Raw genomic sequence first — 17,972 nt, forward strand, 5'->3', positions numbered from 1 at the left:
AGGAAAATATACATACGCCTGATCGTTTTATATTTTTCTACACGTGTGTATATAATATTTGCACGTATATATAATGTATATACATATCTATAACTTATAGATAATTTAGGTCTATAATTTACAAATAATTTGGTACTTTGAAAAAAGCATTTTATATATCTTATTTATTATATTTAGTAGGAGAATTCGTTTGTTTATTAATGTTCCACATTACGGAAATCTGTCTTTAAGATTATTGTAATAGATAGAAGTAAGTTAATAAAAAGTCACAATTCAATTAATATATATAAGAAGAATGAAATTAATAATTCCGATAATTTCAATATGCATTTACGAATCCAGGAATACTTTTTTTCAAGTATTCATTCTTAGAACTTTCTAGTCAGCTTTAAATCAATTTCTGATATACTTCTCTTATCGTTTCGTAAAAGTCCAAAGCACAATAAAATTAGAGAGTATCATCGTAAATTTCAGTCACGAAATCATGGTAAAATGGTCGCACTTTTCAATTGATGAAACAACGTGAACCGGAATACGGTCTCCTTTCACCATATAATCGAGAAAGTCTTAAACATTGTCAAACACGCAGTACGCGGAATACGTATGAGTTGCATCGCTGTAGTATCTGAATACAAATAGCTCTTTTTGGGTGGCTTCCAAGTGTGCAAAATCATCGAAAGTGACGGTATAAAAAAACGTATATTTAGTTATATATCCAGAGAAAAACTTATTCAGATAATCAAAAATAAAGTTGAGTTTCTAACTTTTAAATGTACTTTGAATTTAGTTACATTACATTTACATTTACGTTAGTAGTACAGTAGGGTTTAGTACATTACAAAGTTGATTCTGCCTCTCTTAAAAATAGCCAAAAAATGGATAATGGTCCCTTTAATTTTATAACTATACTTCGTCGAGTCGAAGAATGTTTATTTTTATACATTTCACGCGTACATATATATTGTGCGCTCTGTGTTCTACTCTTTAATGTTGTAAAGGCAAACTTCAAATTCAGAATTGAAGGAGATTTTTAACAACATCAGAGTAATGATTAACGTTATTATGATCTAATTTATTCGACAGTCTATAGCAACTTGTAACTGTTGAATTTTTCTCTATTTTACAAAAATAATTATGGATTTTTGGGGATACAACCTTGTCAGTACGTACTTACAATTAATTTAATCCTATTTATCAAACTTATAGTATGTTTACTTTTACGTATTTACAAAGTAATTACACGATCAAATAACAGTTACGTCGATGAAATCGTATTTTCATAGCAATTCTTCGTATATAGCAAAAAAGGGAAATTCGAAATTAAGCCTTAATTCGCAACACTCGTAACACGTTACTTTTTACAGATGTATCTGTTTATGTTACAAATAATCATCTTATTGTTTTTATATAATAATACGTATAAGTCTACACTGGCCGTAATAAAGTTCAAGTTGTACACTTAAAACCCTAAAACAATTTTATTCGTGTCCTGTTAAGATCTTTAAGATTAAAACGGCCGAACAATTAACTATTCACAATTAAAAATTGTGTTTTTCAGCCTCCATATTTAAGAGATTCTTGCTTGTCATCGTTTAGCTCGTGACACCTGTAAACAATATCATTGTTATTGTCTATAAATTATCTATAAATAACGAGAGAGAAAGAAAGAGAGAGAGTTAACAAATAGCAATATTTCTACTATTTCCAGGAATAATAATTGACAGAATATGTTCAATATTTTCGATAATTTATCACCTTCGAGTGCCCAGAATAAAGTATCGGTCCATCCACGATATCTTCTGCTGCTTCTTCGTCATTTTCGTTCAAATTCAAAGAAGCAAACTCTTCGTGTTCCATAATTCCCCATAATGGAATGTTTTCCTTCCCGGTGGATGCAACAGCAAGATTATTTACCGCTTGCGGAAGCACTTGATAAGCTTTTTCGATCGCTTCAAATTCACTGAAATTATTCTTGCTGTTGCTTATGTCACTGGCAGTTGATTCACTTGTTTGCTCCGGTTGTTCGGTCTTCCCTTGCTCCTTACGATTTTCCATGTCATTTTCAGGGGGTATTTGTGATATCGGTTGTGGCGTTACCACGTAAACTCGTTCTTTATTTATAGATGATATCGAAACAGAGTCTGACTTCCATGTTGACTTTTCTTCTATCGTGGGCTTATCTACGCTGTGTAAGTCGTTAATTGTGACTTTCGGTTTATCTATTCGTAGAACCTTTACGGCCTAGAAATACAATCAATACGAATAATATTATTTTGCTATTAATATTGTAATTTATAAGTTTATTTATAAGTTAGACGATAACAAAATAACGATTTACCGATTATTATATGTAGATACATAGAATTATTATTACTAGTACTGTATTATATAACGTAGTAGTATTAGTAAAAATTACTAATATGCTAATTGATATCACCAAGCAATATTACTAATAGATTAAATAGTCAAATACGTAAAACGTAAACTGTGGAGTGTACATCGAATCGCATCAAATTACCGATTGATTCTCCTCGATACGATTACTCGCGGAACCTTCATGTTCTATCTCGTTGAAACTAAAGCCAGCCAAAGAATAAGTTTTCACAATTTCATTGTGTTCTTTCGACTCATTTATACGATCGGCTGGTTCTGTTGTTGTTAAGTATTCCGTTGGAATTTTCTTCGATGGCGAAAGATAAGGATGCAAGGAACTAGGTAAAATTGTACTAGACGTTGTAGGTCTTGAATATTCCTACGGGTAAAAATCTTATGTTAATTATCTTCCTCTTTATGCCTCTATAAAAAGCATATTCATCGTAAAAAGCATCAACATATTAGTATCATTATTAATAATGCTGAAAGATTCGAAAAGCTGAGAATCAATCATTGCGAATATGTGCTATGATACGTTTACCAATTAATGCAAATGATGCAAAATTAAAGAGGCAAGATTAATTTGATGGTAAAATTTTAGAAAATTTTAATTACTACATGCGACAACTCTTTATTTTCCATGAATAAGGAGAATAAAGAAAATTTTGATTTCAAGAGAAAGAAAAAATATGGTAATTATAAGTAATAAATAATAAGAAGTATCGAGATACATCTCACTTATATTAATGATAATTAATTAATTAACAATATATCCATAAGCTCACTTGTATCGTCCAGTTATCGATATTCTTTTGCAACCTTCGCACGTCGATGGAAGTGTTTGGTCTTGTTGTAGTGCTTTTCGAATCTTCTACCGTAGTTGAAGATGGTCTTATCGATTGCACGTTCAATTTCTTTGAGTTATTGACATTGAATTGTGACTGAAATTGATTAACTACTCGAATATCATTCCTAGATTCTTGTTGAAGATAATTATCAGCGTTCAATCCGGTTCGAGAAGGAACCTTTCTTGGCTGCGTACGTTCAAAATTAGTTTTGATACTCCAATCTCCGTAAGATTGTTGGAACGGAATAGGTGTATATTCCGACGTGTATGGTATAATAACTTGTACCTAAAACATTATGTTATTTTCATAAATTCGTAATCTTTGTCATCAATAATCGAATTTTACTTTATTTTCATACAATTTATGAGTTACCGTGTAAATAAAGTCTCAATGAAAATTGCTGAATACGTAAATAAATATCTTATGTTACTTGTAAATAATCAAAATTTCGAATTTTATATATTTCCATAAAATCCTAACTACATTTATACGAATAATTTTGCTCACTTGTTTATTTCGCTTCATATTTTGTGGCTTTTGAAGCGTATCTCGCGTATCCTTCGTATCTATACTCTCTTGCTTTTCAGAATTCTTATTGCCTAAGAAAGAATTATTCCATCGAGCAAGATGATTCAAGGAACCGTGATTCTTCGATGAATGATTTCTCAAGTTTGGTGCATTTATTAGCAAACTTGGCCACAAATATCCTGCTTGTCCGGATGGTGGAATATACGAAACGTCTTGTTGATTTGTATATTCTCTACTACCTGTTGACGTCTCGACATGTTGATTAATATTACTATTTGAGAAATCCACGGTTGCGATTGTTGAAGGTCCAAAAACACTATTAATATTTTGAATATCCGGAAAAGAATACGATTCAGTCGATTTGACAGAATCGGATGAATCTTCGAAAAATACATTTTCGGTTTCTAAATTATAATCTGTAGTTGTCTTCGCTGTATTATCGGATACATTATCGATATCGGTATAGCCAATAGTGGAAGTTGGCCATTGTATATCGGTGCGACTTTCGTCTTTTTTCGTCAGATCTAGCAGCGGCGATTCCTCAAAGTGTATCGGCCTTTCTTTCGAAACGAAAGAACTCACAAGAGACGGTTGCGTCGTTACATGAGAATCTTTAATGACACTGCCGCTAGGCGACAAATCGTCGGAATATTGATAATTCAAACTATCGCTTTCTTGATTGTGAAAGGTGGAAGTTGCGAAGCTAGCCGAAGGTTTCAGATCCGGCGGTAAGTAATTGAAATCGGTGATAGGAGTTGGATTTGGATGAAAGAGTTCATGGTATTCGTTACCACTTTGACTAGGAAATTCGTGATTTTCGAGATTCGACGATCCTGGAGACTGAGCATCGAGAATCGAACTATCAAATGATTCTTTGTGATCTACAGGCTCTTTGCTGATCTCGATCTCATGGCTTTTAGATATGGCACTTACATGTCCTTGATTAATCTCTGTTCCAATGGATCTCTGATCGTCATTACCATAAATATTATAACGCTCGTCCTTAACATCAGGACTTTTGTGTACTTGATCAGTTAACGGTGTCACAGGCAAAGCTGGTGATTTGAAATGTTCCACATTTTCGATTGCAGGAGGATTTTGAAACGGCCGAGCAAAGGGTTCTGCTTTGTAAAGGGGAGGTATCGTGTCATGGTACAACAGTGGGTGCGGTAATGCGCTGTTGAAAGGTGTTTGTTCAACAGGTATTTGAGAAAGTTCTGGTATTCTGATTTCATGCGAAGCCGCGTATTGGACGTCGTGATTTCCTTGATTGCTAGGAGGAAGATAACCGTTCGAAAGTTGCGTAGGAAGCGGATACTTGTCCGAATGAAGTCCGCTATCTTGCATCGGAATCCAAGGAACTTTGTTACAAGGATTACAATGTTTCCCTTTATTCGCTGCTACGTAACTACCGCGATTGTCTTTCGGAGTTGGGAAAGCGCGTTGCATACCGTGAAAGATCGTTGAAGGGTTGTAAAATTGTAAGGATGGGCGAGCAGGAAGATTAAGAGATGCATCCGGATGTCCATTAGAAGGAGCTGCCACAGGTGGACCGGCATGTTGAACAGGAGGAAGTGAGCCGGCATGTTGAACAGGAGGAAGTGGGCCGGCATGTTGAACAGGAGGAAGTGGACCGGCATGTTGAACAGGAGGAAATGGACCGATAGAAGAATGCAAAGATGGATCAATTTGAGGTCCAAGTGGAGGATGAAGAGACGGTCCAGGTTGCAAAGCAGGATGCAAATTATATGGTGGAGGGCCGTAAGATTGAGTTAGTGGAGAATAAAGAGGTGGTGGTTCAAGATGCGATGTCTTTAGAGGTGTAGAAGTTGAAGAGACATAATTAAAGGGGTTCAACCAGCTCATCAATTGTGTAAAGTATCCTGGAGATTCCGCTGCCGAAGGATTTGCTACTCTTCCAGACCTCACCGGATAAGGTTTCGGTATTGGAGGTGGGACTAAATATTCATTTAATCCGACCCTTCTACTGCGCCGAATAATATTTGGACCATTATCGAAGGATGGTTCACTTGGATCATTTTTCAAGCATGATGACGTACTGCATGCAAAAACGAGCAGTGATAGCGTTAACGTAACCTAAAAGCATATAAGTTGTTAATTGGATTAAAGATGAACACCGAACTTAAACCGTTTTTATTATTATATTTATATATTTTACATACAGATAGTTTCTAGTACGAAACTATGCGCGATATAGAAAATTTCATGTTTTAGAATATTCGATAAATACGTTGAATTTATCGAAACATTTTGATGCATTTCATGAGAAATAAGATATATTTTATTCAATGATAATTAAAATAAATACATCGCATTCCTAACAGCAGATGAAAATTCATGAACGAATACGCTTAGAAAAGCTTGTGCACTTCTCACAATGGTCAATAACCATGGAAAATAAACACAGGGTAAACTAAAGTGGGTCACTTCCTGAGGAACATTCATTACCGCTCTGAATTATGCCAGAACTATGTAGTTTCACTTGGATTAGACAATTACACTAATTTTTCGTATTCTCCTACTTATATTAGTAATTATATATATAAATATTCTTCTTCTATCGTCTCATATGTAATTAATTACGTCTCATGTGTATTAATTATTGATTCGATGAGACATAAATATTTGGGAAAGTAATCGAACTTTACCATAATCTCCAGCAGAAGGTAAAACTCATAGACGTAGGTGATAAGAAAACTTTCTAATATGAAAATCTTTGTTTAATTTAGTCTAGAAATAAGATGTTTGATAGAAATTGAATGAATTTTGTAAAAGTTGCAATAAAGAATTAAGCAGAAACATTTCTGCAACATGATAAAGAGTAAGGAATAATTAGTAGCCTTCATCTTCGTTATTGTGTTTGTAAGTTCTAATATTCAACCAAATTATCGAAAACAAAGGGTGAGGAGTGAAAGGGGAGCAAGGATAGCATAAAATCGAGCGCAGAACAGATTTGAACGACCAGCTATTGCTCACGAATTTCTCACGAGACATAAATTCAATGGTGTACCCGTGGAATTCCACGTGCTATTTTACGTTTACCGTGAAATACGCGGACGTGTGAGAGAGAACGAGAGTACTCGCGGATCACCGTACTTACAGCGAGAACCGGAACTGCATAAGAAAGTGAACAAATGAAAAAAAAGGATAGAAGAGATCCCTCATATCACTTTTAAACCTATTAACATCAAACTCGGTGTGCTTTATATACTTAGTAGAGGATAAGAAGTAGTAGTTACTCAAGCGAAAGTAGCAAACAATATCATTTTGTATTATCGCTTTGAAACAAGTCCCAGTAGGCAGAGTTACTTGACCTGTTATTACGTTTTCAAATTAACTTAAAATAGATAATATGTATAATAACATTTTAATTGCATAGTAAACTTCAAGCCAGCCATAAACAGGCCATTCTATCGTTATAACGAGTAATATGATATATAAAACAATAATATGTATTGAAAAGGGAACCCTTAACAAAACCATGAAATATTTTTTAATAATAAAGTTAGTAATAAAATTATCTCTGAAGTCACAATTATATTTTACAAACGTTAAGTTACGTATTGTACAAATATATTTAATTGGAGCGGAATTCTAATTTCGTTAATTTTACGCGTCGAAAATTATTTTATAACTAATTTTGAATTACATTTAAAATCAAAACTTAACATTTATTTACACATGTAAGGAAGAAAAATAGGTATTTTATAAAGTTATAACATTCTGAACTTGTATTCTAGAAATTACAATATATACAGGTAGAATAAGTTTTATAGAGAAAATTAATAATTGCAAGTTACAAGTTGAAGTTACGAGGAAATAATTATAATTGTAGCTGTTGTTTGCTTATTTGTATCATTAAATTGTATCATTAAATGTATAGAAATATTTTTATTATCGTCGATGTGCTATCACTTAAATATTAACGCGTTTTTGTCTTTTCATAGAGTTGAAACGTTTTTCACTTCGAAGCATTTCAAGACGAAAATTGTATTTTCCCACTTTTTGTCTTACGTAAAGTACGTTCGCGTTAAATTTATTATTTAAAGCACATTCGTCAAGAAGGAAGGAAATTTTATAGTAAAAGAAAGTCTTAAATTATTATTCAGCTAATACAATTTGACTAATAAAGATTTCATTAAAATGAAATGAATGAATGAAGAGTCATTAAAATTACATTGTCGTCTAATTTTGGCTATCGAAAAGTAGTATACATATAATCGGTTGTATTTGATCGTGAGATAAACTATTCTTCATTGAAGAATAGGTAGTTCACACACTGTAATAGTCGAAGTATATAAGAGACACTTATGTAGCAGGGGTAATGTAGGTAAGTGGGCTGTGGGTATTACGAGAGTCGACCTATAGTGAGAAGATGTAATATGTGGTTGCATGTAATCAGTATAATGCGTATTCAACAAAGTATTGGTGTGCTCGTGTGAGCAACACGTGTGCTAGAATAAATGCCGGCGCTAATCGAGACTAACCAATGCCAATAAGGAGTGTGCAATTTTCTTCTGGCTGTCTATCTCAAATCGAAATAATATCAGGAAGCTTCCTTTCTGCTTATCGAAAATAATTTCTGCTGTCCTTAAATCTTCTAATCGTAGGGAGGATAATTGTAGAGTAACAAACAAATGTATGTCTGTCTGTATATTTCTTCGTTGTTATAGTTCTTCATTGATATTTTGATGAAGTTAATATATCGATGAATAGGATCTCCTTAATACTAAGACATTTAGCTTTTAGAAAAATGTAATAAAAAGCAATTAATATTGCAAGTTTTTCAATTCTATTAATTTTAGTTATAATAATCGAAAATAGAAATATATAGGTCAATTGTATAATTGTATAACTATATAGTAAAATTTATTTTAGTAGCGAATAGAATTTGATCATTTTATATTTCGTCGTGTGTGTTTTATATAAATGTATGATTTAATTACTCTACGTGCCATCTTATGTATGTAATATAATGTATTAAAGAAAGAAATTCTAATCGTTTTTGTGATGTAACTATAGTAAGAAATAAACTTTCAAACAGGAAGGCTCCATTCCTTGAGAACTTGATGGGAAGAGATAAAGTGAAAATCTTGAAGTCTTATTCCTCACAACGAACAAGCTCTAACGGTTTTAACGAAGTAGTTTACATAGGAAGGACAGTTGTGGAAATACCTTGATAATGAGAGGTGTAATTATCACGTGCATTAGATTTTTTAAACGAATATCATGAAATAATAGATACAAAATATATTTAATATTTTCCTTAATTTTGTGAAATAAATTTTATTTATTTCAGCAGCGCGATCATTATAATATAATGATAAAAAAAGATGAGTAAATATATAATATATAATATAAAATATAAAATAATATAAAAATATATAATAAATATAAAAATTAACTTTCTGAACTTCTCTTGTTTTTTCAATCTAAAAAAAGACTACCTATAAATTATGCTTTTTCTATGTTTTTGTCGAAACAGAGATCTTTCTCTTAAATACTAAATAATCAATACTATGATTAGAATGTTAGAATGTTACTAATAAACACAAACAAAGCGTCATACATTCCATACTGTTACGACTATTATTCCATAATTAGTTTCTATAATTTTACAAGTTTACATGAATGAGGATAATCAGCTTGTAATTTATAAAATTCGCTTGTAAAACTGTACTTGTTTTATCATCAATCTTGTTACTGTCATAAAAAACAAGAAAATCTATCAGCACTGATAATTTGATACTCCAGTCTTATCAAATTTCGCTAATAACATTAGTTGTGAGAGTATCTTGTTATTAAAAATTTTATAGAAAAGGAAAAGTTGGTAAGGTTAAATGCTATGTAGATCATGTGACATCTATATAATGTACAAATATTTGTCAGAAGACGAAAGTTTTCATGAATCATGTCAATGTTTAATAAGGCCATAAAGCTTATTCGAAGATGATTGGTATTGACACTGATAAGAGGAAGAAACGTGCAAACGGAAAGCGACAGATTTAGGTCGTAGACGAAAGAGTTTCGCTCCTATGTTGGCACTATGCCAAACGACAAGGATCACTCGAAAGCGTCGAGCATATGTTTCCCTCACATCGTTCATGACGTCTTTGTTGGATCGTGAACGATTGGCGATTCACGACGTATACAAATCAGACCTAACTTTCAGAAGCTTTTGTAACCGGACATGTCTACAGGTTAATTTCTTGAAAATCTGCCAAAAAGTTTGTTAGTGATTCAAAATGGTCAGTCGTCAGAAGTTTAAAGGAGCATTCAAATGTTACACTATAAGAATTCGTGGGAGGTATTATCAAAAAATAACACCGGACATGTAGTTGCCAATAATAAATAATCGTTTGCTACTTCTTTCTTTTTCAACTATTAAAGGTATACATATTTGTGATTATACTAATATGCATTGTTTATAAAAATTATCCTATTTAAAAAATAGTTTAAAAATTGTTCTATTACGAACTGTATCTATCGATAAGGTTTGGAGAATTTTTTCTCAAAATCTGAGAATATTATAAAGCATTTATTTTTTTTATCTTTCCTTAATATCTTTGCTTTTATTTTTATTCCAATTAACATCTTATTTCTATTTTGATTGTATTGAGTTTTTGAGTTAACGAGAATTCCTGTTTTTGGAATAATAATATAATAAAAATAGGTGACGTTAGTGTTATTGAAAGTGGTTTCGTCATAAATGTAAGAAATTTTCTTATAATCTTGAAATCAATATACTAGGATACCAAGCTAGTTCTAAATTTCTTTACGAACACTTATGAGTGATAGATCGTTACAAATAAGTTATACTTCTATTTCATAAAACAAAGGAAATGAATACTCGTATTATCTTACTTGAAAATTCACAATCTCAGCTAATTGAAAATTCGCAAAACGAAAGTAGACTAGTCGCAGGTATATTTCTTAAAATAGTAGCTAAATTTGGTCATGTCGCTGGAGCGTAGTTTTACCAGACTTTGAATTGGTGATTTTTAACTTTCGCCTTGTACGCGTTGCATGATAAATCAAGCACATGCTCCACTACAGAATTCTATGTACAAGAACATAGACACTGTACAATGTTTCATCCCAATAAACGTTATATTTTTAACATGTTTTGTAATATATAACATAATAATTTAAAAGAAAGTATGTTTAAAGTAAAACAAATTTAATTTCATCATATTTTTGAAAGGTACTATTATTTATGTCATGGAATATTTGTAAAAATACTTCTTCAAAAAGTTGAAGAAGAAAAAATTGGAGCAGGAAAATAAAAATATACTTTCTGGTAAGAAATAAATTATTTAAATTAATAACACTGTTCTATTTTCCCACCTTTTTATTTTCTGTGTTAAGTTATAAACAAAAAGAAGATTTAGAAAAATTCTTATTGAAAACAAAATCAAAGTAACATAATTCATATTTATTATATATTATATTCGCTAATAATACGTTAAAATGTATCTATATGATACAAATAAATTTATTGTAAAAAATAGTAATTTATCTCTGTCAGTATAGCTTTCGCCTCATAAAATCTATGGTTAAAAAGTCGAACATCTACTCTCACAAGTACAATGCTAAATCAATGAAATACATATGTATAGAGTTTCTAACCATTAATTTGTAACTAAAAGTGTATCCTTACAAACAAAAGTTTCAATTAAACAAACACTTATTTCATACAACACTAAATAAGTAATTGATGCTGTTATAAAATAGATTAATTTGTAAATGTAAAATTGAAGAAACGTAAAAAGGTATAGGAAAGATTTGAAGGATATTTCTAACAGTTAATATTCATCTTTTGAAGTTAAATTTTAAACATCGTAGACTAATTAATTACAAAAGTAAATTTTTATCGACAAAACTGTTAGTAGGTAAAGTCAAATAAAATAGTAATTGATATTTTATACGGCTTCTAAACACGCATTTCATTTTATTCTTGTACTTAAAGTAATAGGTATATACTTAGATCGATGCTGTAATCAACATTTCGACAATAAAACAGAAAAGAAATAGTCTCATTGTTAGTACACTTTTGCAAACGAATTGTTGAAAAACTTTGTGAGAAGTTTTGTGAAAAGAACTATGAAAAAGCTTTGTTGGAGTTTTATGAAAAGAACTATGGGAAAACTTAATTAACAAGCTTCACTAATGCTAACACTAGGTTGAAACTGTCAGATTTGTTTCATACAAATTGACCTACTACCTCTCTATTCTTTTTAAACTTTCACAGTGTATAGGTATATACATATATAACAAGCTATAATTTTAATAACATAAATTTTATAATTTTCCTTACATTGTTACACATACATTACATATAAATTGTTAAATATAAATGTAAAATTCAATACAGAGTAAATAGAGTAATATAATATATGTATAACATGTACAATGTGTAATATAAGATTAAAGAAATAAATTTCTAACGTCAATTTTTGCTACTTATCCTGTGTCAAGGTATGGAAAAAGTTTACTCGATATGAGATACATTGTTTAATCAATGGACTATTGTTATATGTTTAATATAGTAAATTTTAATAATTAAAATTACTATGTCACGAAATATAACTCTGTTATTTAATAAACTTTCGTAATGTTTTAAAATGTTGTTTATACTCACTCGAAGCAGATTCATGTTTCGCATACTGTTATGTAGGTCCATTTCGTCAGGAACATATCACAAGAAACAAGGTGAAACTTTTTAATTCAAAGGTCACACATTTTGATTCGATAAAAAAGAATTTATTGAAATCACTGCAAATATTGTTTGAAGGTTACAACGAAGAACGAGATGTAAACTCGATGTATTATTTTTGGTAACACATAATTAGAAAGTGCACGATGCGAAAGAGTTACTGAACTTCCTCACGGCAAGATCAAGATTGAAGAGCAAGGACGTCAAATAGAAGGATCTTATAGAAAACTTCGAAGAGTAAGGAGATTGGAGAACGAAGAAAAAACGGGAAGAAAGGTGCACGCTTCAGTAAGGTCAAAGAGAGAGTCCATTGGCGCGTCTTCCATACAAGTCGCTTATATACATTTGCTCCTTCTTTCCTTCCTCTTGTCTTTCTTTCTTCCTCTATTCTTTCATCCTTTCTCTTACTCTCGAAGAATCGAACTCCTTTTCTACCTACCAATCTCTCTCCTACAATGTAAACCTCTACGAAAGTTTTCTTACCTGCGAACCCCCTGTTGGAGAACTATCTAACTTCGAGGGAAACTTACGTATCTGTTGGGGTTGTTCGAAACAAATGTTACAAACCATACAACTGGTGAATCGATTAACTATAATATACTCTATTTACCGAGCAACCTATTTCAAATAAAACTACATTTTTTACAATATCTAATACTTTGTTTACTCACTATACTTGCTTATTGCTACATAACATTTTATTATACATACTTATTCTTGTTAATCGATTAAGTAATCAGGATCGTTTCATTAAACTCAAATAAATAATTTTTTGCGTTTTAATTATCCAACAAAGTTTGCATAGGTATCTTCTATTTCAAACAAACGAAGTTTCATCAGTTGGACAAATTAATGGTATTTCAATATTAAATTTAAGAAGCAGTTTGATTTTAACAAATTTAGCTAATTTACTACCGAACAAAATGTATAAAATGTATATCATGCAAAATAAAAAATTTAATTTCTTCTTCTTCCTACGCTATCTTTTTGGTTGTTTTTCATAAATTCTCTCAGAAGAAAATAGCTCTAGGAAGACTAATTGTTAATAGTACGTTCATATGTCGTACACAAGGAAGCAATAATAGTCCGCATATCTCTTTTACTCATAAACCAAGTATCATAAGATATTTATTTTCAGCTCGTATTTTCTCAGAATTTAACAGATATTCGTAATGCGCGATAATAAAACAATAAATTCAACGATGGTAATATATTCGCTGCAGTAATGAAGCTAAGAAACATATTCTCTTTGATTTTCGGCAAATGAGCATCGTTTTCTGTAAACCAGTAAGATACGCAAAATGAACGTATTCCTCGTTGCGCTTGAAATTCTTTTCATCTTTAATTCGATTCCCATTGGGACGCTTCAAATAATTCCATCTAACCAAACATGTGTAATGCAAGGAACATTTGAAATCGTGGATGGAACGTGTGCTAATTATTATATATGTATTTTTAACGGAGTTGAATTGATGTCATACGATATGTCGTGCGCATCTTCGATGGTATTTGATCCCTCGCTAAAATATTGCACATCCTCTTCGAATTATATCTGTAAGCAAATTACATCATCGATGTCAAGTTCCACGTCAAGTTCGTCACCAAGTTCGACGGCAAGTTCGACGCCAAGTACGACACCAAGTACGACGCCCAGTACGACACCAAGTACGACACCAAGTACCACACCAAGTACGACGCCCAGTACGACACCAAGTACGACACCAAGTACCACACCAAGTACGACGCCCAGTACGACACCAAGTACGACGCCCAGTACGACGCCCAGTACGACGCCCAGTACGACACCAAGTACAACGCCCAGTACGACGCCCAGTACGACGCCAAGTACGACGCCAAGTACGACGCCAAGTACGACGCCAAGTACAACGGCAAGTCCTAAATGCGTTACAAGTGGTAGATTTCCAATAACTGGCCACGGTTGTGAGCAATATTATTTCTGTTACGTGAATGGTGCGACGACCATCAGATATGATCTTAAATGCCCAAACGGTTTGAAATTTAACAGTGTAACGCAAAAATGTGTATTACCTTGTCCAGGTGTTGATTTATGTCCACCTTGTGTATTGGGTAAATAAATTTCCTTAAAATAGATTACAAACCTCTTAAAGATATTTTCAATATATTGTTCGATTATGTTCTCATTAAAATTACATCATAGATAATAACATTATCGTATGTATATGTGAGATTAAATAATGTGAAATAAAAAATTTTCTGAAATGTGAAAACACATTGAATAATTCATCATGATAAAATCTCTTTTGAACGTGTATCTAAGTTTTAGATGCGAATGATATAAAGTTTTGATATAGATACGATATAGACACAAGAATGTTATATATTATAAGATATTCAATATGTATATATGTACATTATATTTTACTTATCTTATTTCAAGAAGAATTCTAATTACTTGATCTACTAATACAGATAAAAGATATAGGATATCGCTCATAACGTAGTTCCATGATGGTGATTCTATGTGTAAAAATGAGTCAGTAATGTAGAATACAATTTTTTTGTACAAACAAACAAATTACGTCCGATGAATAGAGTAAAAGACCAACGAAAGAGGAAACAAAAAAATGTATGAAAAAAGCAAACAGATGACCAAAGTTTTATTTCTGCGAACAAATATTTCGATCAACTACATCGATTTTTACAAATGTATTAAAAGTAATGCTTAAAATTAACGATACAACTTAAAGCTGGGACTTAAAATTCAGGGTTAAGACTAAGCTTTAAAACTACGACTTAAAACGAAAAACAAACAATGAGTCCTTCGTTGACCTCCACCGTCTAACACAGTTGCTTAGTATTAATTTAATCGAAATCTTAGAACTAGAACCTACTTAAAAATAAAACTAAACTATAGATAATAGATACTAATCTGATAATAGATACTATTTTATGGACCGTTGGAATATTATCAGACTTATACCATATATTATATCCAAGAATATTAAAATGTACGGATGGTGCAATAAACGTCCTTACTAAAGTACATTAGATCGCAGTCCTGTCGGCAGCCTTTCGTATCAAAAGATTTAACTTGAAGAAAAATGAAAAAAAATGAAATTATAACAGGCTGTTAAAAATATTAATAAAGAAATTTTCAACCTTTCGTTCTAAGTTAAACAATGTATTTTTGTACAAAAAGCGTGCATATATCATAAATTAATTCTACTTATCAATAAAATATCTATTCTACGTTTTATTTCGTTCATTTTAATTTAATGCATAATTGGACAAAAGAAACTGGATAAATAGTGTAAAAGATTCTTAAACATGCTTGTATTATATTCGATACATTTTATTAATATTATGTTAGCGGGAACAGAACATGGAAATCTTTTTGATAATAAAGGAGTACTGAGTATTGAAATTTACTAATAAGGATCTGAATGTATCTAGAAGACTTGTAAGCATACATATCGTGTGCAAGTTAGTATTATCTATTCCCATGTAGGAAATTATTACGGACACCAAATCACGTTATATTTGACTCTTAAATAATTTCATTAAATATGTTTTCAAAACCAGAGAGTACCACAAGTTGTGACAAGAAATTTATGTTCATTAAGACAGAAATAAAATTTAACAATGACTCTGTTAGCCTTATATACGAAGATGGAGATATCTTTCAAATATCTGTCAATAAAAATGTTATTGATTGTCGTTAGAAAATTATTGAATCGTGCATGAGTAGAAGTCGTGGAAGTTTAGCTCGTATGTAAACTTAAATAATCATGTTTGAATATTGAACTTATTACCAAAAGAACCAAACCATGTAACTTATCAATCATAACATGCATAATTGGATGACGAAATTTCATTGCCTTTGTTTTCATTGCCATGTCATTTGCTTCCTCAAATCCATGAACAAAATTTGATTTTGTGGCATTGTTCGGATATGAAGTGTTAAACTTTACCCATAGGTATATGTTATTAATGCTTTGCGTTGTAACCGATTGTATTTGAAATAGTTAAGTGAATAGCTAAATGAAAACTGAAGTACTACATTAAAAATTAAAATATAAAATTAAATGGAAATAAAATACCGTTTGAGAAATTTCAAAGATTTAGTTAATATCAGATAAAAAGAAATAAATTATTAATTTAATTATTACGAATTGATAGTGTAACTGTTCCAAATTTACTGTAGAATTGTTATAAATTAATAGGATAATTATTGTAATTCAATGGTACATATAAATTAACAGCAGAGTTGTTTTATAAATGGTATATTTTCTTCCGATCCGCAGTTTCATATCTGTTGAGTTTGCGTGCGAGTTCGATACTTACATACTTGTATACTTATATATACTTGTTATGATACACATACGAAGTGACTTAACCTTGTCAAGATTAGTTGAAAGTTAACGATTTTTCCAATGTAACACAATCAGATCTAAATGTCATAACATGATAATTAAACTGTTAATAAGTAACCAAAAACACTAGTTTATGGCAAAAATAATTGTGTTATAGTAGTTAAACATGAAATTGACCAAAGGGAAAAGAATTTATATAATATTTCAGTTTGTAATAATAACAGATTTTTCGAAACTCTTTTACAAGATTTTTAATTTTTACAACCGATCATAATATTTTAATTAATTATTAAATATATAAATATCACGTTTTCACACACACACAACTCTGTTTTACTGTCTAATATAAGATTATGTTGAAATATTGTTTTCATGTTTGTTACGATAGAATTCCGTTCAATTCGTCGTGCGACAAATACCTAACCTCTAAGCATTTACGATTTCTCGTTCAAATAAATGAATTCAAGGACCAAAAATTTATTTAATCGAGCACCACCTAAAGTTTTGTTTAAATAAACAAAGAGGGTTCAGATTAATTACAATCGTCGCGGTGACGTTATAAATTATAGAGGGCATGAGAAACATTGACTTTTAGCAGTCGGTATTTCAGACGAGTTTCCATTTAATTTCACGTCTATTCTGTCTTTAGTTAATAATATTACAGTATATATTACCTGATATTACGTGTGACGCCGTGACCCGTAAGATGTGACAAGTCCATTTTTATCGCGTTCGACGATTGAATTGAATTACAAATTTTTATATTCGCCATAGCAAATAGAGAACGTAAGAAACATTCTGATCTTTTTCGAGGTCGGTATTGCAGAACGTGAGACACAAAGTTCTTCGTCGATACTACCATGGCAGACGAGTGTATAGTGTTAGATCTATCCTGTACATACATACATTTCTATCCGTTAAAAAGCCGCCTCCTAACTATCAATAAGTAGCCGTTAGAAATGCCCCTCGTTCACGCGTATACACACTCTGCTCGAATTTGACGAGCGAAATGCATACGGTGTCCTATTATAATTTCTCATTTGTTTTTATATCGTAGTTAAGGAGATCAAAATCAATGAGTCACGTTATCCATGGACGCAACGAGGAACCGAATAAACGATGAGCAAGAAA

The 17,972-nt window shown here is 31.4% G+C and overlaps 2 protein-coding genes and 1 long non-coding RNA gene across 3 annotated transcripts; 1 reads left to right on the forward strand and 2 right to left on the reverse strand.

Moving 5' to 3' along the window:
• Nucleotides 1-221: 221 nt before the first annotated feature.
• Nucleotides 222-13,261, reverse strand: LOC122577770. The gene is made up of 6 exons (XM_043749323.1): nt 12,412-13,261; nt 3,729-5,846; nt 3,159-3,506; nt 2,519-2,752; nt 1,756-2,241; nt 222-1,606 (listed from the first exon to the last, which is right to left on the reverse strand). Exons 1-6 carry the CDS (start codon nt 12,451-12,453, stop codon nt 1,586-1,588), a joined length of 3,249 nt encoding a protein of 1,082 aa, XP_043605258.1. The 5' UTR covers nt 12,454-13,261; the 3' UTR covers nt 222-1,585.
• A 451-nt stretch (nt 13,262-13,712) lies between these two features.
• On the forward strand, nt 13,713-14,735 carry LOC122577773 (cell wall protein DAN4-like). The gene has a single exon (XM_043749330.1). The coding sequence runs from the start codon at nt 13,788-13,790 to the stop codon at nt 14,580-14,582; it is 795 nt and encodes a 264-aa protein (XP_043605265.1). The 5' UTR covers nt 13,713-13,787; the 3' UTR covers nt 14,583-14,735.
• A 360-nt stretch (nt 14,736-15,095) lies between these two features.
• Nucleotides 15,096-17,649, reverse strand: LOC122577777. The gene is made up of 2 exons (XR_006320418.1): nt 17,516-17,649; nt 15,096-16,918 (listed from the first exon to the last, which is right to left on the reverse strand). It is a non-coding gene; the product is annotated as an uncharacterized LOC122577777 (long non-coding RNA).
• Between the last annotated feature and the right edge of the window lie 323 nt (nt 17,650-17,972).

This window comes from Bombus pyrosoma, linkage group LG2 (assembly GCF_014825855.1).
Source record: "Bombus pyrosoma isolate SC7728 linkage group LG2, ASM1482585v1, whole genome shotgun sequence".
Lineage (NCBI taxonomy): Eukaryota > Metazoa > Arthropoda > Insecta > Hymenoptera > Apidae > Bombus > Bombus pyrosoma.